We start from the raw sequence: 26,811 nt of genomic DNA on the forward strand, positions 1-26,811 counted from the left end.
CAACTGTTTCCAAATTCTCAAACATTATGTGTGATAGCATACTAGACATTTCCTTAATCCAGTAATCTGTCATATTTTACATTAGAACGGGATTTGCCAAAAAGTCTACACTCTGATCTCTGCCCGACACAGGGGGAACAGATTTTCACAGGGGAACAGAATTTCGCACAAGACCGTAAAGAAACAAACAAAAAGGGTCTGGTTTTCTGGTTGACATGTTTTGTCACATGATTGTTTAAATTGCTTAAAATAGTGTTTTGTTTTGCACATCATGGTCCATGACTACTAAGCTATTACGGTTTATTTTTTAACACACGTAAGATTACCTAGTGAATTGAAAGTCTTTTTTCCCCTACCTTGTTATGGTTTTTAAAGTTTATGTTATCTTTTGATACCCTTGTCTCTTGGTTGTTATTTTAATCATCCACCGTGCCAAAGTCTTATCTATATCTTGTTAAGTTTTGAACGATGCTATATAAGCAAGATTCATCATAATTTATCAACATATGTAGCCAGCAGGAGATGTTTTATTTCTGCATGCTTCAGAATTTAGTTTTTTTTGTCGAACTTATTTAACCATAAGAACAGAATATGAAAGTAAAAAAATGACCAACCTTGAAGTAGTACCTTAATTCTCCTAATTGTCTTATTACTTGTACCCTTTAGCCTGATGCTGTGTTTGTGCTGTTTAATATTATTGGAGGTCATGTATAACAATCTGTAGGTTCCTGCAAGGCAGAATTTGTGCCATCTAGTGGAAAATTAAAAAAAATAAATCAGGAACTTGGCCACGTTTTAACAGTAATTGTTTTTCTTTTATTATTATTCTTTTATCAAACTCGCGACGTGACGTTTTTCAGCCACAGAGAGCGTCCCCCCTTCCATGAATGATGACTGACTGACGCGGGGAATTGACCAATAACCGAGCGCAGCCCCCTACCAACGATCCCGCCCACTTTGGGGCTTTAGACCAATCACGGCGCTTCTTTTTTGCCAGCGGTGGGCGGGGCTCTTCAGATCCCAACAAAAAGGTAACAGGTTGCAGCTCCAGCGGCTCAATGATGAACTTGTCGCTTCGGTTGATCTGCGTGGGAGTTATTAGTCTTTTCCTGCCACGCTTGTCCCCGTGGACTTCGATGGGTGTCCGTGGAAACTTTTGAATCACTCGGGAGAGCAGCAAGAGGAGAGAGAGGTAGCTTTTTTTGTTTTTCGGCTGGATATCTGAGCTAAAATAAAAAAACAAAAAAAACAAAACAGACCCAGACGGACGAGACTTTCCAGACAGCTAGTCGGTCCGTGACGGATTTTCTGGCGCAACTTATTTCCTCCTTTAATTCGTTTAACACGTATTTAAAACGTAAAAGTGTGGGGTTTTTTTTGTTAATAACCGGTTTAACTTGGAAGCTAACGATAGGAGAGAAAAAAAAACGGGAGGTTAGCTTAAAGTTAACTTTTACTACGACGAGAAGTAGCTATGAATTATGGGTACATAAGCGCTCAGATTGTGAGTGTACGCTTTAAAGGCTTTAAAGGCGAGATTTATAAATAATGTGTATTTATAGTTTTAATTTGAAAGCCATTTTGTTGTGTTTATGGACGCCCAAACCTCACAAATCCGTGTGTGCACCTGCGCTTCAGGAGAACACCTGAAGTTAAAACATCACAGCTTTCATTTCCTCAGTCAGATGTCATCCATCTGTGTGAGAAATGAAAGCTGGAGCTTTAAAGAGAAGCTGCTGGCAATCCTAGAGGAAAACCCCAGCAGATTACAGCGTTGAAGTGGAGGATCGTGGGTTGTGGTGTCATGGATCTCACCAGTAACACCCCTGAACCTCTCTCACACTTCCACATTGAAGTACCTTTCAGCTCGGTGGGAACTCCTGAGCAAACGAGCAGGTCTCGTGTTACGCCTACGAGCAAGTTAATACCCTGAAGTGTGGACTAAAACCCCAGAAATCAGCCTCTCTTTCAGTCCCAGGGCACGAAAGACCAGGCGTCAGGACTGCGAGGAGCACCGAGCCCTGATGATGACGATGATGAGGAGGAGGATGATGTGGGGCGACCCGTGGTAAAGCCCCGCTTCGACGGAATCCCTTTGGGTTTGAAAGGAGGGATGAACGGCCACTTGTTCGAGTGCGAAGGAGGAGCAGGAACAAGTCTAGAGAGGCGACAAGGGTCTGGTTTTAGCTCAAGAATGTAACTGAGAAGGAGGCGAATACTCCCAGGACCAAGTGGACGAAGGTTTCGCTAAGAGCCCAGAGAGAAAAAGGAGCTCTGTTACTTAAAACCAGGCATGCCTTTTAAATCTTAAAGGTTCGTTTAGAGGGAGAAGTACTCTTCTTATCCTTTAATTGCTGTTGCTTTTTTTCGGCGTAGCGCCATAAAGGTTTGCTCGGCCAGTTTAGGCTGATTTTTGCCTCGAAGCACAGGCTCAAATTTTCTTCAATCATCATCGCTTTTGTTTGATTTAGTGTTTATAAGCCAAACACAAGCAAACATACAAAAAAAAATCTGCTTTATATTTTGGACCAGATTAGAGGTAGACTGATTTATCAGCAGGCCGATTATTCGGTTGACCGATTCAAATTGGCCAATTTTTTTTATTTTTATTTTCCTCTCACAGAAGAGAGGAGCCAGATTGTTTGTCCTTCCTGACGCAGCCTGGGCTCGAACAGCCCCGGAGTTTGGTTTTGTGCCCCCCAAAAAATTCAGATTTAAAGAGTTAATTTTATCTGTAGCTGCTGCTGCAGACGGACGCTGTGTGTAGATGTTTGTTCGTTCTACTTTGGGTGTATTAACTGTTAGACAGCTTGTGTCTCGGGTGCCTTCACCTCTGTGTGAGTATTTAAAGTTCAAGTAGCCGTCTGTGTTTTCCACGGTCATGTGATTTTTTTTTTTTTTTTTAGGCCCGACCGCACTGATGATGATGATGATTTTGAGAGCACTCATGTCAGCAAAAGCACTCGCATGACTCAGCACCCTGCCGTTTCTCTCCTTGCACGCTGCTGTCTCTTAATTTTTAGTTTCCAGTCCGTCTCGGAGGTTAACGTAGGGGCTTGTCAGCAGAACTGCAGGACAAAACAACCTTTACAGCACGGCAAGCAGGTCTGCGAAAAGCTGCTCAGTTCTTTATATGATCATCAGCAATCGACACAGATGAGCCTTTTTGGAGTTACTGCTGATACCGTCTTATTGGCTGATGTGCAAAGTTTAATAGCAGCGAAACAAACTTGATCTGATCATAAACGGACATTTATTTACGCTGCTTTACGTCTAAATCGTCTTTAGTTGCATTCATATCTAGTGTTTTGCTTTTCTTGTGCCCTTGTAATAATTTTGCATCAACCAAGTCGTTGGTCAAAGAAAATTAAAAACAAATCCACAGGATTGACATTTTAAATCTGTCTGCACCAGGAAATGTCCCGATTATTTTTGTTTTTCGTGCCGTTTGGCAAACTATTTCCAAACGATGAAATAGTCCGCCTAACGTTATTTTATCTGAGGAGCTGAATCTCAGGAGTGACAACTTTTCAGACGTGTTTTTTAAGAGGTTCAAAAGAGGTGTTGAGAGGCATTTACTTTGGAAGGGGGGGCTTTCAAGAGAGGTTTGGAGACAGAGGAGGTATTGAAACCAACTTGTAATCAGATCCCGTCAGAGAGGAGATGAAGCTGAGGGGGGACAGTTTCTCTCTTTTTTTTTTTTTTTTTTCTTTTTTTTTTGCGTTCTCAAAATTGCTGCCCTTGTTTTCCGCCCCACATCAGCTGGACAAAGAGACGAGTTTCCCCATAACTCCCCCTTTATCCCCCCCTGATCTGGCACCGCATTCTTCTTCTGACACAAACAAAAACTGATGAAAACTCGCAGCCTTGCGGACGCTCGAAGAGGAAGGGGAAACTAGTGTTGCCTTTCTTTAACTTAATACGACCTGACCGCACACTCACCTGCTTCAGACAAACGGGCCATTTATCAACATAATGTATATTGTTTTATAGCTTTCTTGTGTTGTATATCCAGGTAACAATTAGTAGTGTATGACAGGTGCGCTCGGACTTGATTTAAAGACTCTGGGCTGCAGATTTCATGCGTGACTTCACACGTTTATTGTGACACGATGCTTCCTGTCTGGTTCCCAAAGGGTGGGAAAAAAACGGATGAACTGACCCGGTTACTGGGTCTGTCTGAGGATTATAAACAATCACTTTAGATACCTCGTTAAAGGTTGTTTATCTTTAATAACTGCACACGAGCAGCTCCCAGTATCTCACAGAAAAGTTTGACGTTTTTGGCTCCCGACTGAATGAATAATTGGAGGTTTCGGAGCAAACGGGTGGCTGATTACGAATAAAGCGCAGTCGCGTTTTTGGTGGTCGATTGTGCTTTCGGCTCTGTGTGTGTGTGTGTGGAAGGGAGGTTTGCTCGCAGAAACAGTTCGACTTTGGATTTTCTCTCCCCCGGCGCGCTGATAAGAGAGGTAAACCGTCGTGTTTCTGTGTCGTCGCCTCGCCCTCCCCGTCCGTCTCTCACCTCCCCGAGATCCTAGCGGCGAAGTGCTTTGCGGAAAGGTTTGTGGTGATTACATTGTCAGCTTAATGAAGCGTATTACTGTCCTGGCGGCGTCTTCCAGTTCGACTTTAAACCAGGAGTTGGGGAACACAATCTTTTGAGACTGTGCCCAAAATGCGTGGTTCAGTACGACAAATTGTTTCCCGTGGTCTGGATGGAAGGCGTGGAGGATAGAAAAACGCGTTTCAAGCAGAAGAAGTTAAGACGAGCACAAAAGCGTGGCAGCCGGAGCAAAGCGCTACAAATACTCAACAGAGCCGTAACGTTCGCTGGCCCGGCTGTTTGTAGTTCCGGCTGTCACAGTCTTGTTTGGGTAATTATTTCTGCCATTATGCGTGGAAACGCTCAAACGTTTGTAAAGGGAGAGCCATCTGAGGGTGTGTACTCTCAGGTTAATGACTAATGGAGCACAATGAGAACAAAGTTCACACTAACAGGAGACAGAAACTGAGCCAAAGCCTGTAAATATGTGTTCCCGTGTTACTGAATTGATAATTTTTTTTGTTTGTTTTTGTGTTCTGTTTGAGGTCCTGATTACAATGGCTAGATTGCTCAACACGTACTGAAGTATTTTTACCAGCTGATCTCAAACTGTAGTGCCGTCTTTCTTTTTATTTACTTTATTTTAGTTACTAGACTAGTCGAGCAAGTAAGAGGCGATCATTTCTCAAAGGCAGGCCGTTGAAGATGAGGTATTTTCACAATCCTGAGCAGATTAGGCTTTCCTGTTTCCGTCTTCTGTATTCGGTTTCAAAACGACTCCAAAAAGCAAACCCTTTTAGACATGTCTGTCAGTTTTTGTTTAGTAGATTTATTTTCTTTTTATCTATCCGTCCTGCAGGAAGCTTTTCATTCTGTGGGATGTTCTTCACTGCTCCTTTAAGATTTATTTACACGTTTTTAATAGTTTCCTTCTTTGAGTAGTCCATGTGCGTTTGCAGGCGTCTTTTTATGTCCGTTAAATGGGGTTTTTCTGCTTCAGAATCTCAGTCCACTCCCGTCTTCTCACATGATATTTCGCTCGTTTACTCCTAACAGAACTGTTGCCTGAAAGTTACATTTTATCCTCGTCAGTTTTCAGGAATTTTCTCGAAAAAGGGACATCGAAAAGGGCTCAGAGGGTCAAACGGAGACTATGATTTCTTTCTTCTTTCTTTTTTTTTCAGTGTTCTTGGTACCTCAGACCCCGTCTTGTCCTCTAACATTCCTGTTAATTGATTATTCTTAATCACAAAACAAACTGGGGGAAACGGCCATCTTTCTTGTCTCTTAAGGTGTTTTTTTTTTTTTGGAACCAGGTGTCTCGTTCTCAGAGCTCAGATCTCATCGGGGCAACAACGTTTGAATGTTAAGCATTTTCCTTTTAGACATTTTAAATATTGGAGTAAATTAGATTAAACTACGCAGTTTGGTTCAGTAAGTGGTCTCCTCTTTAACAGTTTTGTTGCAGGAAACTTTGTTGCCTGCTGTTTAAGCAGCTCAAGCAAGCTAAAAGTTGTCTTCCCGCTTCTGTAGGAGTAATTATTTCTTGTCTTCTTATTCTCGTGTCTGTTGTGTCCCCAGGATGAGCACACAGTCTTCAGGACAGAAGAACCCGCTGGACTACGGTGTCCAGATCCGCTTCATTAGTGATCTCGATGACAGAGGCGGAGGGCAGCCTTTGGCCCAGCCCAAGGTGAAGCCTCAGACCAGCTCCAAGTATGGTGTCGCAGTCAGGGTGCAGGGGATCGCCGGCCAGCCGTATGTGGTCCTGAAGAACGGGCAGAAGGGAGACTCCTACGGGGTCCAGCTCAAGACTGACTACACCTCGGGCTTCAGCAGCCTTCCCAGGAGGAGAGAGAAGGCAGAGCCGGGAACGGAGGTGGCAGATGGAAGCGGGGCGCAGGAAGGGGTGCTACGCCGGGCTCAGTCCCATGGCTCGCTGCTAGACCGGGATGGAGGGGGCAGCAATGAGGATTTTCAGCTTCCTAGACCTCCCGGGGACGGAAAGTCTGGCAGTTACGGGAATCTGGATGGAGGAGCTGGAGTTAGGAGAGACCGAGAGGACACGTGGGGCGGCAGCGGCAGAGAACGAAGCGCTGAAAGCAAAATGTGGGGGGGGTCGTATCAGGCCGGGCTTAACAGATCGTTGGGGTCGCTGAGGGACAATCAGACGTACGCCGACGCTCCTCCGCAAGCGGACGAGCTCCGCTCCAATCAGAGGCCGACTTCAGTCAACAGACTGATAAACAGGTTCGACGGTGCAACACCCGGAGGTCCGCAGCGAGGGCTCTCGCCCACGCCGCAGCATCCCAGAGCTACGTCTCCCCACATCGCGCCCAAGCCGTACGCCCCAGCCCCGTCTGCCGCTCACAGCAGCTCGAGACGGAACCCGACTCCCGCCGACGGCCCTGAACGCTCGGCCAATCAGTGGACGTCCAAAGAACCGCCGCAGGTGGATCTGGTCGACCCGCAGGTGAGAACTCGTGCTCGTGCCGCCTCGGCGCCGCAGCCGACCTTTTCTGAGCTCTGAACACCACGAAAAGCATGCGACATGGCAAGAGCAGTCTTCTGATCTATGTCTTAAGGTGACCCCTGACCTTTTGCTGGACCAGGTTCAGAGCGCCGAGACGAGCACTGAGGAGGAGGTCATGAAGGCTGTGTACAACATCCTGAGACAAGGGTACTGACCCGCTTATTGTTCTCATTTCACCGCTGAGCGAGGCTGACCTAACAGGAAAGGGTTAAAGACGACTTTTTGTTGTTTTTTTGTTGTTTTAGGTCCAGCGAGAGCGACGTTGTCATCAGGCACAAAGTCAAGACCGTCTTTCAGAAGTTTCAGAGCATAACGGTTTGTTGTTTCTGACAGGACTGATTTTTCTGAAGAGTTTTGTTTTTTCTATTTAACAGGTTTGTGTGTCTGTTTCCTTTTAAACTGTTTTTTGTCAGCAGCCTAAAGAAAGCCCTCGGGAAGAGTGGATAAGGGAAAAAAGGGAGCTTCAGACAAAGGTGGCTCAGCTGCAAACTGCCCTGCAGGAAGAACGGCGGGTAGGTGACCTTCTTAGACACAAAACACTACTTGTTCTGTCTCTTCCTACATTCATTGATCAAAACTAAAGTTGGCACCTTCGAAGTCTTTCCCGGTTCAACTCGTTACTTGATGTCTGCGTCCAGAGAGGAACTCCGCTCTTTTTGCACGGATCAGATTCAGTGCCACACATTTAACACTTGTTGCCAGCCTCCTCGGAATAAGAAATTTCTTTATTTACCGTTTTTGTTTGTCGAGAGAAGTAACCCATTCAGAGTTTTTATTCCCCTTTTTTAACTAATCTAACCAGAAGGACTAATTAGATGGATTAGATGGAGTGTGCTTCAGATTAATCCATAAAGCCCTCTGTCCTGGATAGAGGTACACACACACATAATCCAGCATCTATAATGGCTCATTACATGTTGGTTTAAGGAAGCTCGGCGAGTCTTAAGTTTCGAAAAAAGCTCCTAATGCCTTCGGCTCTTACGCGTATTGATCGGTGTGCAAATGAGGGGAGCCCGCTGCAGCTTTTTTTTTTTTTTTTTTTTTCCCCCCCAAAAGCTAATTGTTTATTCCGCCCGGGGGTGTCGCGTTTCACTCCGCCTCATTTATTCATCGCGCCTTGCTTGTGCGCAGGAGTCCGCTGGCAGCTCCGACCCGGCCCTGAAAGCCGAGCTGGAGTCCTGTCTGGATGAAAATCTGCAGCTCCAGGAGACGCTGGACCGGAATAAGAGAGAATTGAACGAAACCCAATCAGAGTGAGGATACAGAGGCATACACACGCACACACACACACTCATACACACACATATCAAGCTGTGAGGCTTCTCATAATAAGAGCAGCTGTTTTCACTCACTGACAACACAAACAAAAGTTATAGTACCGTATTTTCTAGATTATAAGGCACAATTAAAAGCCTTAAATTTTCTCAAAAAACAACAGTGCGCCTTATATTCCATAGTGCCTTATATATGCAAGAAGTCATGATGTTTTAGTACGACTTTGGTTAAACTACAAAGCTGCACCGCTGCAGCATTAAGGCTCAGAGTCGCAGGGCTCCTGAGCGAGCGGTGGAGGCGTTTCTACTTGACGCTTACATCTGTGCAGTATCCTTCTGTGAGTTTTGAACCATTTGATTAGCTTTGTGATCTCTCACAGAGATCACATATAAATGCTGAAACAGGCGAACCAGCTCCGCTAGAGCAGAGGTCCCCATCCCCCGGTACCCCCGCCGTGGACCAGTACCGGTCTGTGGGTCATTTGGTACCGGGCCGCAGAGAAAGAATAACCAACTTACAGTATTTCTGTTTTTTTATTTCCGAGTCTGAATGACATTTATTTTGAAAACTGACCGGATTCTCTCCACTCCATCCGTCTATGACTCTTGATGCGTGTCAGAACGCTTATCTAGGTCACGTGATCCGTTACCGCTAAAAACAAACCCACGAGCAGCAAAACGAGTAAAAAAACAAACGTCTCTGGAAGCCTTAGATGGGACCGTCTGGTTACTGAGAAACAGGCTCAGGGCTCCACTGATTCAGCGTTATGGTGAGTTGTATTCTTTGTGGTCTCTTATTTTGAAGGGCAGAGAACATCGGGTGGAGGAGAGGCTGCTATTCATGTTGATAACGCAGCTAACAAAGCGGCGAGGACACGTTGGATTTACGTTTATTATGTTTTTAAAAATCCCCCTGCTTTCATGCCAGTCGTATCGTTTTATTTTGTTGTATTTTTTTCCACTGCACCTTTAAAGGCCGGTCCGTGAAAACACTGTCTGATAATAAACTGGTCCGTGGAGCTGAAATGGTTGGGGACCGCTGCTTTAGAGCACCGAAAACATCCATTTTGAATGGAGCGTGGTGCAAAGTTACAAGAATTGGGAGGTGCACAATGCCCCTTATAGTCGGGTGTGCTTTATGCATGATAAAAGTTCAAAAATGGACCATTCGTTGACAGTGCGCTTTATAGTGCTGAAAATATGGTAGTTCAAAGAAACATTCGCAGATGTTGAGAGCGTCGCCTCTGCTTTACAGGCTGACTCAGCTGCGTATGGACCGGGGGAACGCTGAAACCCGAGTCAGAGAGCTGGAGGACCAGCTGGCTGAGATGCAGGAAGAACTGAGGAGAGACGGCGACAGCAAGACGGTACGTCAACCAAATCGTTGGCCACGAGCTGCGCAGGGTGGTGTAAGTGGATGAATCCAAGTCAGTGCTGTGCGTCCCCTCCATCTGCAGGACCTCATGTCCTGTCAGGCGCAGCTGATGGACGTTCACCAGCTGAAACAGAAGCTGGAGGAGTCTTTACGGCAGAGGGAGAGGGAGCTGACGGCCCTGAAAGGCGCCCTGAAGGAGGAGGTGGCGACGCACGACAGGGAGATCGAAGTTCTGCGGGAGCAGTACAGGACCGACATGGAGAAGCTCCGCGGCAGCATGGAGCAGGTGTCTCAGGTGGGTGACGCGTAAGGTTTGACGTCTGAACGGTTTCTGAAGGTTGGCGAAACCGAGCTCGTGAGGAGGAACGCCGTCAGGCAAGCGTCGCGGATGGAAACACAATTGTAGTTTACATCCGTCTGAGTTCAGTTCAATTCCATCAGGACCAGATTTAATTCGTTTTAGATTTTGTCTTTAATCTTGATAATCGAATAAACTCACAAAAGCACTTTTCAGAGATTATTCTGTGTAGATTATTCTCCTGCATTCACCTTGTGAGTAACGTTGTTTTAATGAGTAGAAGGTCTCTAAACGGCATTTATTTTCTGAAAATAAAGACCTAAGCGGGGCTTTGACTTTGCCACTGAACTTAGCAGACGACTGATTAATTGCCTCGAGTCTCATCGAGTCATCGACAGACAGAGCGAGTCAGACCCGTGTGCTCTGCTGCCACAGTTGGTTTCTTATAATGAGTCACCTGTGAAGGTCCTCGTAGTCTTCATCATCATCGTCCATCAGGGCTTTAATGAACAGCCTGTTTGTTCCTTCGGAGCTTAAAGGAACTTCCAAATGTTCACAAGCAAAAAGACGTTTCTGTCACTGCTTTTAAATGATTGTAATTTATTTTTATTTGTGCTAATGTTTGATTCTGTTCTTTAAATCGAGCAATACTACGTACAATGATGTGCAAAAGTCTTGAATTATCCCTTTTCAACCTTTTTTATATTCACTTTCCAATGAGACTTTGTATTTTTGAAGTGGTCTAAGTCAATATATCTTCAGGCTTTCTGGGGGAAAAAATCAAAGTCATTTCCAGCCCAGAATGTAATCATTTTGGAACAAACAATTTGACAGATAACCTGTTTTTCAAATGAACCTTTGGACATTTTGTTACCAACAGTCTGAGACAAAGACACAGTTTGTTTCTCTTTTTAGCAGAACATATTAAAAAATGCCAAAGATGGCTCAGCTTGATACATGAAATAGTGTCAGCGATCAACTGAAAGTTGATTTCAGGTCCTGTTCCCTAAAGACGTGACTCTCAGACACGATTCATCTGCTGTAGACGGTTGTTTTTCTAGTCTTGATGCTTCTCCATTTGTTTTTTCAGCGCACACTGTTTATGCCGTCATGGTCAGGCAACAGGACTGTGCAGAAAATTAGTATTTAAAAAAGAGAAAAGCTGGAGAACTACTGATCAAAACCATTTTAAAGTTTACCAGAAAGTTTCAAAGTATAAAGGAACATGGGACAGTACATATATGTACACTTCTACATATTCGTAGTAACTTGTCTTTTTAAATTGACATATTAGTCCTATAAAACAAGGTTTACTGACTTCATTAAATTGTATCGCTTCAAATCAGCTGCTTCAGTTTGACAGTGTTAAAAAGCGGTAAACTGTACTCAGGGACATGTTGGTAATAAAATGCAGCCTGGTCCAATGTTTCTCTGTCTCCCGCCACAGTCCCACGCAGGCATCGAGGCCGAGCGGCTGCGCGTGAACACGACGGTCCGCTCGCTGCAGCAGCAGCTGGAGGACTGCAGGGACGAGAGCAGCCACTGGATGGAGCAGTTCCACGCCACCAGAGACGAGCTCCGCGCCGCGAAGCAAGGGTGAGCGGCTCCGGCGTCCGAAAAGTCACTTGGCTGGGTTTGCTTTTTTCCACTGTTCACCTTTTTTTCGTGGTTTCTCTCTGCACTCAATTTAACTTCTTCTCTTTTTTTTTTTCCCCTCTCTTCTCTCTGCCGGGTCACTGTTTGTCCTTCTCTCTGTCAGAGAGCCATCCAGCAGCCCTGAAACACAGTGAGGGTCACGGATTTTAACAGCCTTTCTGTTTTTAGATATGTGGAAGTTTTTAGATGTGACTAACTGCACTCGCTGTTTGTCTGTAGAGCCAAGACCATCCACACTCAGTCTCTCTGATTTACTGCTGTAAACTCCTCACAAAGAGTCGGTTCGGCTCAGCAGCTAAAATAGAAAACACTTCTTTTAGTACACGAGTCCTACGGGTTCTCATTTGAATGTGAACAGTGTTGCAACCAAGCCTAAACAAGGAAATAAGATCTCCATTCTTCATTGTTTCCATATAATGAGTCGGTAAAATCTGATTTATATGGAAGCTGACCCATTAAAACACAAAGGAATGGTGTGGATAGTCTTTATTTGTGTCTGTGTTTAGCCAAAAACCCGCTGTAGACTTTATTTCCTGTGAATTTATCCGACTTTGTGTTGTGTGAAGATTAAATAATCGCTTGCTCGTTGAATTAAATTCACGATTTTCCTCATAAAATCGAACTGCAGCTGATGAGATCATGAAATGAAATTTAAAACGATACGTTTTATGAGTTGTTGAGATCGCGTGGGAACATTATTTTTGTTTGTTTCAGGCTTCTGCAAATCCGTCTGGAGAAAGAGGAGTCCGAGGACGAGCTGAAGGAGCTGAAGGAGAAACTGAGCACAATGAAACAGCAGCCACTGGACCAGAGTCGCACAGAGACTCTCAACCAGGTGCGGTAAACCCCACGGCGGACGCCGCAGAGTCGCTGAAGCGCTGCCGAGCGATCCTTTTTTAAAAAACGCTTTCTGAAACGAACTCTTTCAGGAGCTGCAGCGCTGCAGCGCCGATCTGCTGAAGGCCAAGGCTGACCTGGAGAAGCAGAGGGCGGAGTTCGACAGGAAGGTCATGGAGCTGATTGGCGTGAAAAAGTCTCACCAGAACCAGGAGGCCGAGCTGAAGTACGAAATCGACAGGCTGAAGGACCAGCTGCAGAGGGCCAAGGAGGACTGCGCCAAGGCACAGGAGAAAACCAAACGGGTCGGTTTAACCTCGTAAAAAGGGGATTCGTTTATCCACACGGGGGCGTTAATTTTTGCTTTCCTCCCGTCTTTCTCCTTCTCGTAGCTCCCCAGCCCAGCAGCCCTCTTGGAGCTGGAGCAGAAACTCTCCGAGGCGCAAAGCGAAGCCGGTCAACTCAAGGAGAAGCTCTCTGCCGCCGAAGAGGAGCTGCAAACGACCAGAACACGTCTCGGCAAAGCTCAGACGGAGGCCAGCTCGCTCCAAGAGGCTCAGCGGGAGCAGGAGGCGGCCAGCGCTCGTCTCAAAGAGAAGCTCTCCAGATTGGAGGTGGAAAAATCCAACGCGGTGCACCTCTTAAGTGTTTGATGCCCTGAAAGGAGTAGATGCTCACACGTTTCCTTCCTTTACTCAGACTCAGCTGCAGAGCAACGCCACGGAGAGCTCGGAGGCGGAGCTCGCCCTCCACTCCGAGGTAAGAGGCCTGAGGTCTGAGCTGGACGAGGTGAAGAGACGAGCTTCCAGGCTGACCCAGGAGCACAGCGAAGTCGGCCTGCGGCTGGAAGCTGCAGAGAGGGAAAAGGAGGCGCTCAAACACACCATCAGCCAGCTGGAGGAGACCAAACGGCAGCAGGAGAGAGCTCTGGAGAAACTCAACAAAGAAGTACGGCTGGCAAAGCTTCGCATTTCAGAGATTACTTCACCCGGTTTGTTTTACTGCTCGTTAAATATTCTTTCTCCCCCTGTGTCGCCCTGCTAGCACGAAGCTTTGAACACATCCCTGAAAGAAGAGACTCAGGTCCTCAGGGCCCAGCTGGAGGAGCAGAAGGAGCGAACGCGCAAGGAAGTGCAGGAGGCGCAGCGCCACGGAAACGACACGAAATCTGAGCTGGAGAGGAGCCATTTAAATCTGAGGAGGCTGGAGGAAGAAGTGCGTGGCCGCGCTTAAGTGTTATCGTTTGCTCGTTCTGCCCCGTCGTTTTCAAAGTGCTCAAAGCCGCCTCTGACGGTCGTTTGTTCACGCACCCAGATGTCGCGGCAGAAGAGGGAGCTCCAGCTCGCGTGCGAGGAGAGAGACAACCACCAGCTGGACAAGGAGCTCCTCACCAACAGGCTGCGTCACCTGGAGGGGGAGGTGGAGGCCGGCAAAAACGGCCTCGGCGAGAAAGCTCGGGAGATTCGCATCCTGGAGGTAAGACGCTCGTCTCGCCTCCTGCCTCCGGAGGACGAACCACTTGGGAGAGTAAATCGTGACTCTAGTTGAGCAGCTGTGTTGAACGGTTTGGAGACAGAGAGACAGGAGACAGAACAGGTGAAGATGTTGAGGTTCTCCTTGGGAGGGACGAGGACGGACGGGATCAGGAATGAGGTCATCAGAGGGACAGCACAGGTTGATAAAGTTAGAGAGGCCAGACTGAGACAGTTTGGACATGTGCAGAGGAGGGACAGAAGGATGTTGGAGACAAAGAGAAGACATATGGATACAGTTAGAGAGGACATGGAGGGAGCTGGAGTGAGAACAGAGGACTCAGAGGACAGAGTTAGATGGAGGAGGAGGACTCGCTGTGGTTCATGTTGTCCGTCTGTCTGTCAGGACAAGCTGAAGCGTATGGAGTTGGAGCTGGAGGAGGAGAAAAGCACCGGGGAGATGCTGACGGAGCGAGTGGCCAGGAGCAGAGACCAGATCGACCAGCTGCGCTCCGAGCTCATGCAGGAGAGATCCTCCAAACAGGACCTGGAGCTGGATAAAAACGCCATGGAGAGACAGGTGCGTTCACCTCCGCCACATTTTTTTTTTTTCCCCTGTTTTCTAACATCGAGTCAGGCCAGAATGGGGTTTATTCTGGAATCCTGAGCATCCATTGACGTGAACGACGGGTGTCGTTTTATGTGTCCCTGCAGCTGAAGGAGATGAGGAATCGTGTCGCTGAGGTTGAGGGCCATTCTCGATCGTCAGCAGGAGTCTCCCAGCTGGAAAATAAGATCCAGGAGCTGGAGGACCGACTGCGAACCGAAGAAAGGTTCAGTACAACGTGACCGGAAAACATCTCAGCTCACCACTTTGTTTGAGCTCTGATTTAACCCATTAAATTAAAAAATTAAAATGTAAGAAGCTGCTCAGGTTTTGTTTCACTTTTTGTGTTTCGCCCTTTGAAGAGAGAAGAACTCTGTGTTGGCGTCACAACGTCGCTTGGAGAGGAAACTGAAAGAACTGAACATGACGCTGGATGAGGAGAGACAAATGCACACCGACCAGAGAGACCAGGTATAAAATGGACATGTTTAAAAAAAAAAAAACACACACAATCTTTGAGACATTTCCATCAGACATGGTCAGAAACGTCCGCGTTGCATTTGCAGCTGACTCTGAAGGTGAAGGCTCTGAAGAGGCAGGTGGACGAGAGCGAAACGGACCTGGAACGGATCGAAGCGCTCCGGAGGAAAGCCCAGAGAGACATGGAGGAGCAGGTGGAGCTCCGAGAAGCCCTGCAGTCCAGGGTCACCGCTCTGGAGACCGAGCTCAAGTGAGTGTTCCTCTTCGGCAGATTTTGGGGAACGATTACGAATTATGAATCTGCTTATGAGTGACGCAACGAGGGAACATCTGGAAGCCGCTGATGCAGTTGGTGCATTTTTTAATTTTTTTTTTACAGTGCGTAAAACATACCACCAGTAATCTGCGTGACAGTTTTATTGAAGAAAATCAGACATTGCTCACGCGCCGCAGGCAGAGTTAGCTCACCAATTGTGAACGATCACATGTTGTTCCTTTAAACGACCAGCAGAGGGAGCCCTGCGACTGCCCCGCTCTCTGACCGCAGAGAAGCCTGTGATCGGAGTGAACCTGAGCTCAGAATACAACCACACTGTTTTGTTTTGTTTTCTCACAGGAGGAAGACCCAGGCGGCGATCCGGCCGGTGTTGGATTCGTCAGCCCTCAGCTCAGACGACGACGACGACAGCCTGTACGACCCCTCCACCATCGCCTCCATCCTCACCGAGAGCAACCTGCAGACCAGCTCCTGTTAGCGGCGGGGGCAGGACGAGAGTAGGAAATCACAACACTGCCTCCCAAAAAAACAAAACAAAACAAAAAACGAGAACAATGTATTCAAACTGGGGGAAAAGCCAGATGCTATGCACTGCACACAATGAGAGAAGGCCACAGGGACCTGGGCTCTAAATGACACATTGTAGAGTTTTTTTTTTTTGTTTGTTTGTTTTTTTGTTGTTTTTTTTTTTCCCCACACCAGAATGAATGTAAGGAAACAAAACATCCTCCGCATTTAAAGGAATTTCCTTCAGTCCCTTTCCATTTTCTGCTCCTGCACCTACACGATGTAAGGTACTATTCAAGGTACTCCAGCAGCTACACCGGTACTTGAAATGCAATGAAATAAATGCAGCTGACGACAGTAAAATCATAGCTGTGCTTTAGCTCTTCCTGCGTTTCGAGTCCAAACTCGGCGTCGGAGCATTTCAGCCTCGAGCCTCTCTCTGCCTTTTCAAAGCACGCCGCACTTTGAACCCACTCGGCTCTGCAGGTTACGTTTTTTCCGTTTTGCCTTATCTGCCACAGATAATATCCCCCCTCAACTCCCGACTGGCCTGTTTTTTTTTTATTATGGCGGCGCTGTAAAAGCCTGCCATAAAACAGAAATGGGTCCTATATTTAAGAGATGCGCTGCGGCAAGAAAATCGCCGTGAACTCCTTCGAAATTTTCTGGGGAAAGAGAGAGGTTTTTCTTTTAGCCGCTCAAAAACAAAATTGACGCTGACGGATAAGAACATGAAAGAGTGTGGTGGAAGACGGAACCACCAAGTCGAGCACCGACGTCACCAAGTGATGCTTTGACTGAATCTTCATTTTAAAAACTTGTCATTTCCTTGTTTTAAGTGTCACTGCTTTCAAACCTGGGCCGAACGCTGACACCCGACGCACTGACGGTCAGAGTACTGCAAATAAATCCTTCCTCCCAGCTTCTCCTCAGCCAGATCCAAAAATCCTACTTGATAAATTCCTCTCGTTTTGACCAATAAACATACGGCTTGTGTATATTTTTTCGTAGCGGTCTGTTAAAGAGTTTACGCCACCGTCCGGCCTTAATCCTCACCTAACGCAGAATTCATGGCAGCGAAGAATAAAGACACAAATGGTGCTTTTTCAAACTGTTGTTAAATCCCGTAAATGTGTTGGAAATCGTCTCATTTTGACGCGCCTGAACCCGAGCTGCAGAACAAACCGCCGCCTGCTCTCCTGTCAACATATCAATGAATAATATCGATAATAAACGCCGTTTTCCTGCTTGGCAATAGAAAAATAAAAGCCAAAACCATCACCTGTCGGCTACTAAACTTCTTAACTTTTGTAGAAGCTGCCTAATTTCTTCACCTTTTTAAAACTATATGTTGAAAAATGATTCGTAGCTGAGTTGTTTGAGATTTTTATTTTGTTTTCTTTTCTTCTTTTTTGTCAAAGTTTATTTAAAATTTATAGATATTTTTGTTGTTGATTTTTGTTTAGTTTGGACAATAATCAGTTAATAATTAAAATGTCTCTGCGGCGTAAACGTCCTCGTCTTTTCAGTCAAACTGGAAACGGGTAACGAATGTCGTTTGTTAGATATAATTTCAGCACGAACAGATTCTGATTCATGTTCAAATGAAAATGTAAACTGGAAACATTTCCCGCTGTCTTCAGGAAAACAAAACATGTTTGTTGTTTTTTTTTTCTATTGTGTAATAATTTAGCCACAATAAATATTTTAAGTTAAATCGATTCGTATTCTTGGATCGTATTATTCTTATTGAACTGGTTTGTTTTTTTTTCTCTGCCAGCTGCAGCGTAACTTCACTGAAATGAATCTTCCCGTTTCTGACAGTTTCTCAGGAATCTCAGCTTCCTTCCTCGGAAGAGATCAGTTTCTGGAGAACGAGGAGAAGAAATCCTGCGAGTCCGGTTGCTTCTCGTGACTCCTTCGGACGGCGCAAGTTCTGCGTTTATTTATTGCTTGTTTAGCATCTAAAGGAAAAGAGCTAAAAAAAACTTTCCTTTTTGTCCCGTTCTGTGTAGAATCAATAGAGCCAGACCAGGATTTAAAGATGGCTGCCGCCTCTGTCGTGGTCCAGGACAAACAGTTTTTTATTTTGACTGCAGGCTCTTATTTTGGAAGTGTTGTTTTTGTCGTTTTTAAGCGCGGGTTGCCAGTCGAGCCATTTGTGACACCTGCGTGACCCCGGGGGACGTCACCGCCACCGACACCCTAAACCCGGCGGTTTACGAGTCCGTCCGCTCCGTTTGACACGCTGATATCGCATTTTCCCCTTTTCGCCTCAAAGCTTTGATGTAAAACAATGCATCTGTGTTTTTAGTGCTGCTGCAGCAACAACAAAACAAAAAAAAAAGGAGATTGTCCCGAACTTTATTCTTCTTCTAATTTAACGTTTTGTCAAGTAAGGCTAAAGCTTTACACAAATTCTGTCATTTAGAGTTATTTATAGTTTGTTGATCATCGTTTCTGTAGAAATATGATCCCAAGCAGCAAGGTTCGATCAAGGGTAACAAATGAAACAGAACCCCGGAGGCTGCAGTTCCAGTGTTGAAAAAAGAAACCCTTAAATTTCTCCACACGTCGTCACGTTACAACTGCCAGCTTCAAAGTCTTTTACTCGGCTTTCATGCACAAAGTTCCTCGTGTCCCCGCCGGGGCTTGTGGTAAACGGCAAACGGGACGTCCCATGTCTTCCTTTCAACAACAGCTTTTTTTTCTCTTCCCGATTTTTCCCGTCGAGGCCACAGCTCCACAGATTCTCCCACCTGAGCCACACGGACTTCCAGGCTTCTCCTCGGATTGAGCAGAGCTCCGTGAGACGCTCAGAGGTTTGGGATCTTTGTTTTTAATACCCTAACCTGCTTTAAACGTCTCAACATCTTTTATCCCTGACCTGTCGGGTTTATTCCTTGGTCTCCAACGAGACAGCTGGAGGTTCGATTCCACCAGTGTGCCACACGTCGAAGTGTCCCTGAGCAACACTGAACCCCTCCCTGCCTCCGATGTGTCCCATCGATGCATGATGCGTGATCTAAAGCCCTGATTAGACTCTGTAGGAGGATTTATTCAGGGTAGCCTTGTAGAGATGAAGCAGAAACTGTACGGATGTGTGTGGACGGGGAAATGAGGGACACAGGTTGTGTTTTAAAGCACTTTGAGTGGCCTGGATGGTTAGAAAGATGCTGTATAAGTACAGTTCGTTTACCTTTTTCCTCATAAAAAGGGGAGAGGGGGGCAGACCATTTTAATCGGAACATTTCTGTGAAAACCAGAGTTTCTGGAACGGCTCAAAGTGTTCAAACGGCTCTGATTGGCATCCCCCTTTAACAAGATTTGTTAAAGAGGGATGCCATTCAAATAAATAGAATAAAAATAAAGGAGGCATCGATGTCGATCGAAATGTCCCGACCTTTTTGTTGGCGAGGAAAAAGCTGCCGCCGTCGTACGGGTGCATCAGGAACAAGGAAAAACTTGCCTACAGGTGTGCAACTCATGACGGAAAGCAAAACTGGGTGACTAAAGCCACACAGGGCACGAGGAAATCAGAAAATCCGATTAAAGTCGACCTAACATTTTGACATCGACCAAAAACGATTTGTCAGGGAGCTCCGTGGCAACACAAAAGGCTCTTTTTATTTTTTTTCTTCAAGACCAGTCGTTTTTATTGAGATCATTAAAGATATTAAAGGTGTTTTTTAGTGGTTTGGGTTTCCGTATTAGCGCTGCCTGGCGTTCCCTCTGAGTATTTGTCTAGTTTTTGAACATCTAATGTAAAAAGGTTTCCCGAAAAAGGTTATTTTTAGTTAATTTTTACAGATATTGAGCTAAAATCTGGTGCGAATAGTCGCTGAGAGTCCCCACCCCTCCCAAACACGTACTTTGAACTTCAGCTGAAATGTTTGTTTTAATCTTTGGTAGTTTTAATTAAAATCATCCAACTTCTCCTTTTATGAATCCAGGCTCGGGACTTTATCGCCGTCATGTATCCACAGTCTTGACAGCGAAGCACGGAGGTGGGAGGTTGATGATTTTTAAGGCCGACGAGAAGGTCACGAGAAGCTTGGCAGAAGAGGGCCGATCCCTGCGTGTGAAACGATGTGCCAGGATCACTCGAGTGTGATAAAGAAAAGGAAACTTAAAACCCTGCCAGGTATGCAGCCCGACTCGAATCCAGCCGGATTCTCTGGAAGCGTTTAAAAGATAAGAGCTGCGGCGCGCAAAGAACGAGTCGGGACCTAACCTCAAATTGAAACAGGATAAACGGGGAATTCATAAGAGGGAGTTTGTAATATTTCAGAAGGTGATAAATCCCTCAATGATGAAATATTTAGGCATTACAGAGAACGAATGAAGTTACCGAGCACATAGTTGTTGGAAAAGCCACAAACGGTGTGTCATCGTTGTTTTTTTCGGCCTCTTATCTGTCGCCGCAGAGCTCGTTTCGGTTGATAAGGATCAACCGGGACAGCTTTGTTGCCATAAACGCACATCGTGTGTCATGAAATGGTTTTACCTCCTTTTAAACTGATAAAGCTGGCTGACTCGATGAAGAGCTCGGCTTGTTTTTAAAAAAAAAAAAAAAAAAAACTCCAGGGAGAACAGTTTACGATGGCAGAAGGTCAGAGATTACACGAAGAAACAACGCTCTTTATTGTTGGTAAATGGTTGATTTTTTTTTGATTTTTTTTTTTGTCAAACGGGTGTAATGATTGACCAAATGAAAAGTCAAAATCTGTCAAGCTCAGCAGACACTTTTCTGATTAACAACACCTTTTTATTTGGTTTTCATAAAGGCTCATCCTCTTCCGTTACTCACCTAATAATAGGTTTTATTTTAGGGTTGTGGCGCTCATGTTTTTCTTTTTTTTTCTGATTATTTCCTCTGGTGTCAGATGCTGTGCAGCTGGTGGGATTTTTCTTTGTTACTGAATCCTTTTTTCTTTATTTACTTTTGGACATTTGCTATGATGCCTAACCACAACGAGGTGTTTGTTTTATATTTAACACAACCGGGAGCAGCTGATTTACATCTCAAAAACTCAAATAAATGCCTCAGCTACAGCGCCCCCCCCCCCCACAAAAAAAAAAAAAAAAAAAAATAAAAAAAAAAAAATCTCAGATGAGTTGAAAAGCAAAGGAGAACGAGAGAAGGAGGGAAGTTGGAACCATCTCTTCCATCTAGGGTGATGATCGTGAACTCCACGCTCTTGACGAGGATAATATCGGGGAAGGCGGCGCCATGGCTGCAGGATCACGTCCCCCGACTCCAGAGTTTCCCTGCCGGGCTGCCAGAGCGTCTTCAGACGGATCCGTCCCGCCACCAGCGTCTGTAACAACTCTTCACTGACACCACGATGAGGAGTTACAACATTTAATGTGTCCCTTCGGGATTATTAGAGTCTTGTTGAGTTGAATTTAAAAAATAACAATATAATCTCTGTTGTTGTTGCTGCAGGCGGGGCCCGGGGTCCGGTCGGGAACGTGACGGATCCCTTGTTGCTGCCAGGAGCGCCGCAGGGAGAGGCACGCCAGGAATGCAAGACGTAAACCTGAGATCGGCGGGAAAACAGGTTGAAGGGAGAAACCTGATGTAAGAATCAAAGAATTCAGAACAAGCCTTTGTTTGTCTTGTTCTAGTTTAGTATGCTTCTATTTATTTATGTATTTCAAACCCTTTCAGGAGTCTGTTTCTGCTGACGTCACATAAAGCGGCGGGCGATGAGCATTCCTGCCCGGATGCTCGGCCTTTGATCGCCGCCTCGGTCCACAGAACAGTTTATTTTCTCCCCGTCGCCTCTGCACCTTCCCTCCCGCGGCGTTATTGATGTTCAGGACTGCTTTTGTTCCCCCTGCCCTGGAACGTTTGTTTGGAGCGGGTTGTTTTTTGGCATGGAGCCGCGGGTTCGATGTCTGCTGCAGTTATCGGATCCAGTGTCCGCGGCGGCGGCGGCGGTGCGCCTCTAATCCAGAGAAACCAGACCTGCGCTGCACTGTTTCTTGTTTTGCCGCTCTGCGTGAACACGAGGGAACATTCTTTCCATGGGCGGAACCCTGAGTTTCCAGATTTCAGCTTTCCAGACACGGCTGTTCGGACCGACCGCTGATTGGCCAACAGCTCTGGGCGTGTGTGTGTGTGTGTGTGTGTGTTGGATGTAGTAATTGCAGCGTTTTTGTTTTTTGTTCTTACCTTTTGTTGTGGAGGGTTAAGGCGTCTCCATCCGCCTCCAGGGGTTTCCACCTATAGAAACACGAGGCTTGGACACAACAACAACAAATGTGTGGCTTCGCTTGTTCTTCGAGAAATAATTAAAGTTTGGGAGTGGAGAGCAGCTCAGACACCATCCCAACACGTCAGCGCTATAAATACCTCTCCTTGTGAAAAATGTGTGTCTGTGTGTTTTCTCTTATTAGGAAGTCTCAGCCCTTCAACTGTAACTCCCGTGAATCACATCTATGTTGTCATCTTGAAAGCGTTCATATTTAAAGCCCGTCTGTTTTTTGTTTTTTTCCTTCACCGGGAACTGATGAGCCCATAGAGCCACTTCCGCCACTTATTCTCACAGTTTTCCTTTTTTGTTGTTGTTTTTGTTTTGATCAGAATCAAACTTTCTCTTTTTTTACATTTAAAATCCTTTTTTTTTGTATTCAAGCTGTTTTATCATTGATCATTTAGTGTTGATTGAAATCTTCCACTGAAAGTTGAGATTCCTAGTTGTTTTTTCTTCTTAAACCCAAGCATCTAAGCCTCGAAAGGAGGAACATTTTAAAACGTAAAGGCCAAACTAACCTCGTGAATGCGCTTGGAGTACGTGTTGTGAAGGACTCTCACCTACCGCCACGTTCAGTTTTAGCTCAGTTTTTGCAAATGTGACCGACTTAGAGCCATTTTTGTGTTTTCCGAACCAGATTAGCTGTGGTGGCCATCTTAAATTGGGGTGACTCTAAAAGTTGAAGAGTCGTAGATGCATAAACGGCGATCGGTTGCTGAGAGGGTCACTAAAATCCGCCCAGTGGTTCACGAGTTATTTTGCTAACAGACGGACAGTTGACTCTAATAGTTAACGGTTTTAAAGTCTAAAATATCTGTGTAATCTGTTAAATCTCAGAGTACAAGTTGAAGATGCCTCTCAGCTACGACCACGCCACGTTTCAGCTGTCAAACTGACCGACTTGTAGCCGTTTCTGTGTTCTTCACTGTGGCAGCCATCTTGAACTGGAGCGACTCCAAAGAAAAACAAAAAAAGTTAATCATTCGTAGTCGGACATGCGGCGATTACTTCTTGAGAATTTCACTGAAATCCATTTTGGTACATAAACACACACACACAGGCGGAAACAAACTGCCTTTGGGAGACAGGCGATGATGATAAAAAAATTAAAAAAGATTAAGCTGGGTGGAAGTTTTTCTGCTGACCTGCTCACTGAAACTGCAGGTTCCCATATAGGTAAAGATTTTACACAACAGTCTGCGGTCTAATCTCTGGATCAGTGTGTCTGAATGTGGTCTGTTTATAATGGGTTTGTTTATGGGACACACACAGTGCGGGTTAGGTGTGTTTTTCTAGATGAGTCTCTCTGTAGGACTCACATTCCACACGATAACTCAATCATTAAACACCCCACAGAGACTTGCGATGTGACCACGTCCTCGCTCGGTGACACATTAGCTTGAATTTGTTTACCCAAATCGCTTTTTAAAGGAAAATCTGAACGGAGCTGCCGTTTGCTCTTCTGCGGCCTCCGGAACCTTTTAAAGTCCCGATCCAATTTTTTTTTCATCTCTACGCTGTGAACGTCCCTCAGCGACAACACTGTAACTTTCCCACTGTCACCTTGTTTCCCGTGTGACCTAATTTACCCCCGGAAACATGCGACATGCTGGCGAAACGAAGCCCAAACAAAAAGCATTCCTTCAAGGCTGTGGGAAGCAGGGAAGCAAGGGGTGCTGCAGCTCCCTTTGGGTGCCTAGAGACAAACGTGTCCAAGTACAAGAATGATAACTGATTTTATTAGTGCTGCACATGCTTAAATAATATTTTGAAAATATTAAGTTTTGCAATTCTGGTGTATAAACCAACTGTTATTGTACAAAACTTTACAACCACCTAAAGCCCACAAAATGAAAAAAAAAGTGAGTAGATTGGCATTAAGTCGTAATTGCAAATTTAAAGATATTGTCTGTTTTAAATATATACAGCTTAATTCTTTTATGATCATATCCAGATGAGCCAGTTTCCATTTCGCTGCAAATATTTGGTGTTATAATATTCATATGGGTGCTGAGGGTCAGAGAAATTTCCACACAGAAAAACCCGTTTTAAACACGGTTCCCACAGTTTTGTCTCAGGACAGGTTTATGTCTGATTTATGAAATAATTCGCAGTACTTTTGTCAAAGGGACATTTGGAATAAATCTAACTGGTGGATCAGGCTTATATTGTGTCCGTTTGCTTTAATAGCCTGTTTATTTATGGATTGTTCGTTAAAGCAGCTATTGAGACAACAGTCCTAAACAAATTTCCCCAACGGTGGATCGGATTGTATGGTATCGTATCATATTACATTGCATCTGTATTGTATTGTATCATTGGATCTCTACTTTACTTTGCTGTAAATTGAATGTAGTTTTGTTTTGATTTGGTTAGGTTTACCATTGAATGAAAATGACACGTAATGTCGCAACAGAAACAACTTTTTTAATAATAATGGTTGCAGCTTTAGACAAAAACCTCATTCAAATCATAGCTGTTGAGTAATGGTGTAAAATAAAAATCATTAATCTACTTGTAAATTCTACATTAATTTTAAGCCCATATTGTGTCTTGATGAGAAAACGAGCTAAAATATGGTGGCTTTTTACAACTTAACAGGAACTTGACACAAGCAGCATCAAATATATATTTAATACGCGAAGGTGCTAACAAAAACATTGTTAGAAGAGGACATTAATAAAAGCACAACAGAAACGGAATCTCCACTTCTTCCTGTTTACGCACAAGCTAGTGTTAGCATAGCAGTCAAGCTAGCTGGTAGGAAAACTCCCATGAGCCTTTGCCCCAAAATTAAGACTCCTGATAGTTTTTTTTATAGAATTTAAAAACATTTTTTTTCCATGTAACAGTTTTTTAGGTTTAAAATTTACTGCAGAGTGTGTTATGTAGTTTTAAATATCGGCGTTGCTAAGAAAGTTGTTTGAATATGTCAATTAGTTGTCACCGTGATCGACATTCCTACAGTAACTTTTTATATATGTAACTGTTGCTATAGCAATCTTCTTCTGCCTACATGGATGTCCTTCAATTTCTTTTTGAGTGAGGTGTTTAGTTTGCCCACTACCACACAAAGGGATCATATTTTAAAGCTAGTTCAAAATAATTTAAAGAGAGTCTCGTTTATTTAATACGGTAATAATTAAAGAGGTAACGGAGCCGCGCGCGCAGGTACGTCTGTCGCGCACTTCCGCATTTTTCCGCCTCTTTTGTGCCTCGCGGAGCGAAGTTTCTGCAGCTCATTGTTCCAGAAGGTTGCAGCAGGTTGCACAGCTCGCCTTGACTGACTGGCTCACTCCGCTCCCTATTTGGCCCGTTTCGCCCCCCCCCAGCTTCGTGGGCGTGTTGCCACGGCGTTCCGCTGGCCACGCCCCGCGGTGACGTCAGGAGGACAAAGTTACTCCTCGGAGCCGAGCCGAGCGCGAGGAGACCGAGACCACAGCTGAAAAACGAGAGACACCACGGAGTCCGTCCAGCTTATTTATTTATTTATTTGTTTATTTAGCTGGGAATTTATTCACGTCTCCGGCCAACATGAACGGGATGACGAGGAGCCTGTGCACGATTGAGGACATCAGAAACCAAGATGGAGCTGTAAGTTACCTTTGTTTAGTTTTTTTAACTTCTTATCCACTAAAATACAAAAGGTCCAACTGTGTGTTTCCATGTTCATGTCTCAAAGCTCCAAGCTTTTAAAACTTTAAGTTCTTTAATGTTTTGGGTTTTTTTTTCTCACCTAAAGAGATGCTCTGTGTGTGTGTTTGTCACTGAATCCTCTGATCTTCAAGTGGCTTCATCTGGCCTAAGTGGAGTAAAGTCTCTGAAGTCATTAAAGTCTTAGCCCCCACCCTCTGTCCTCCTAATTCTGAGACCAGCTCAGAATGAGTCCAGATCACATCTGTGTGTGTGTGTGTGTGTGAGACAAGCTGCCTTCTGGCCACATCACTGAGGAGCTTACGCTTGCAGCAGTGACAGACCGGGGAGGCAGCTCAGGATCTGTAAAAAAAAAAAAAAAAAAAGCTGCACCTTGTCCAACCACCTGTGCAGGTGCAGACCTGGCATCTCCTGCCAGGTCTGGACGTCGTCGGGTCTCGTTCGGGTTTTGTTCGGGTCAGGTCGTCTGCCTCACCTGAGCGAGCAGACTGTTAACAGCACTTCCACCCTCTGAGGGCCGGATCAGGTGACGCCAGAAAAGAGGAGAAACTCTTTTCAGCCGAAGTTGCCTCAATAAGCAGAGGATAATAAACCAGATTAAACCTTTTAGTCCGTAGTCTAGACGTGACAGATAAGATGTCACTTTCCTCTGGTGTAAATGGTGCCAAATAAAAAGGGTCAAAAGTGAGCAAAGTGCACGCCTGACACTGATAACCCGAGCAGAGGAATGTGCTGCGCAGAAACAAGCTCCCCGTTCATTTTTAATCACTCGTCATAAAGTAATGGCCTATTACTCGGGAGGCGAACAGTCACCCATTGTCAGTATTTGCATATCTGATGTGCTTATTCAAGTCAGGCTGGAGGGAAGGAGAGGCGGAAAGCGTGCGGCGTGCTACCGGGCGCACCTGAAATGACTCCCTGTTCTGTGGCGACGGGCGAGTCTGGGAGGAAAGTGTCCTGTCGTGACCAGGAAGTGAAGAAATGTGGCTGAAGTGCAACAGAAGGAACAACCAGAAACAAAAAGGCACCCCC

The 26,811-nt window shown here is 45.3% G+C and overlaps 2 protein-coding genes across 5 annotated transcripts in view; both read left to right on the plus strand.

Annotated features, from left to right (window-relative positions):
• The first annotated feature begins 1,035 nt into the window (after positions 1 to 1,035).
• LOC108241139 (cingulin) lies at positions 1,036 to 17,579 on the plus strand. Of its 4 annotated transcripts, none has more exons than XM_025007794.2 (20): positions 1,036 to 1,192; positions 6,128 to 7,019; positions 7,132 to 7,226; positions 7,325 to 7,394; positions 7,493 to 7,591; positions 8,211 to 8,332; positions 9,609 to 9,720; positions 9,811 to 10,023; positions 11,474 to 11,622; positions 12,397 to 12,517; positions 12,612 to 12,824; positions 12,912 to 13,133; positions 13,219 to 13,467; positions 13,564 to 13,734; positions 13,834 to 13,995; positions 14,398 to 14,571; positions 14,706 to 14,824; positions 14,961 to 15,069; positions 15,165 to 15,328; positions 15,695 to 17,579. In XM_025007794.2, exons 2-20 carry the CDS (start codon positions 6,129 to 6,131, stop codon positions 15,831 to 15,833), a joined length of 3,594 nt encoding a protein of 1,197 aa, XP_024863562.1. In that variant the 5' UTR covers positions 1,036 to 1,192; position 6,128; the 3' UTR covers positions 15,834 to 17,579. The 4 variants fall into 4 exon arrangements, with proteins under 4 accessions (XP_024863562.1, XP_024863564.1, XP_037836133.1 ...); XM_025007796.2 differs by having other exon boundaries at positions 7,496 to 7,591; XM_037980205.1 differs by having other exon boundaries at positions 7,159 to 7,226.
• Positions 17,580 to 25,538: 7,959 nt separating this feature from the next.
• tuft1a (tuftelin 1a) overlaps positions 25,539 to 26,811 on the plus strand; it is a 10,466-nt gene continuing 9,193 nt past the window's right edge. The window contains exon 1 of the mRNA XM_017425119.3: positions 25,539 to 25,719. Coding sequence (XP_017280608.1) covers positions 25,660 to 25,719 — 60 coding nt within the window. The 5' untranslated portion in view covers positions 25,539 to 25,659. The remainder of the gene's footprint in view (positions 25,720 to 26,811) is intronic.

The sequence above is a fragment of the Kryptolebias marmoratus genome, linkage group LG16 (assembly GCF_001649575.2).
Source record: "Kryptolebias marmoratus isolate JLee-2015 linkage group LG16, ASM164957v2, whole genome shotgun sequence".
Taxonomy (NCBI): Eukaryota; Metazoa; Chordata; class Actinopteri; order Cyprinodontiformes; family Rivulidae; genus Kryptolebias; species Kryptolebias marmoratus.

What these genes read in the sequence shown, in the direction of transcription:
- LOC108241139 (XM_025007794.2), top strand. Translation starts at nt 6,129, where the DNA reads ATGAGCACACAGTCTTCAGGACAGAAGAACCCGCTGGACTACGGTGTC. An exon ending in CTCCGCGCCGCGAAGCAAGG is followed by an intron (nt 11,623 to 12,396) that starts GTGAGCGGCTCC and finishes TGTTTGTTTCAG; the next exon opens with GCTTCTGCAAATCCGTCTGG. An exon ending in AGAAGCTCTCCAGATTGGAG is followed by an intron (nt 13,134 to 13,218) that starts GTGGAAAAATCC and finishes TCCTTTACTCAG; the next exon opens with ACTCAGCTGCAGAGCAACGC.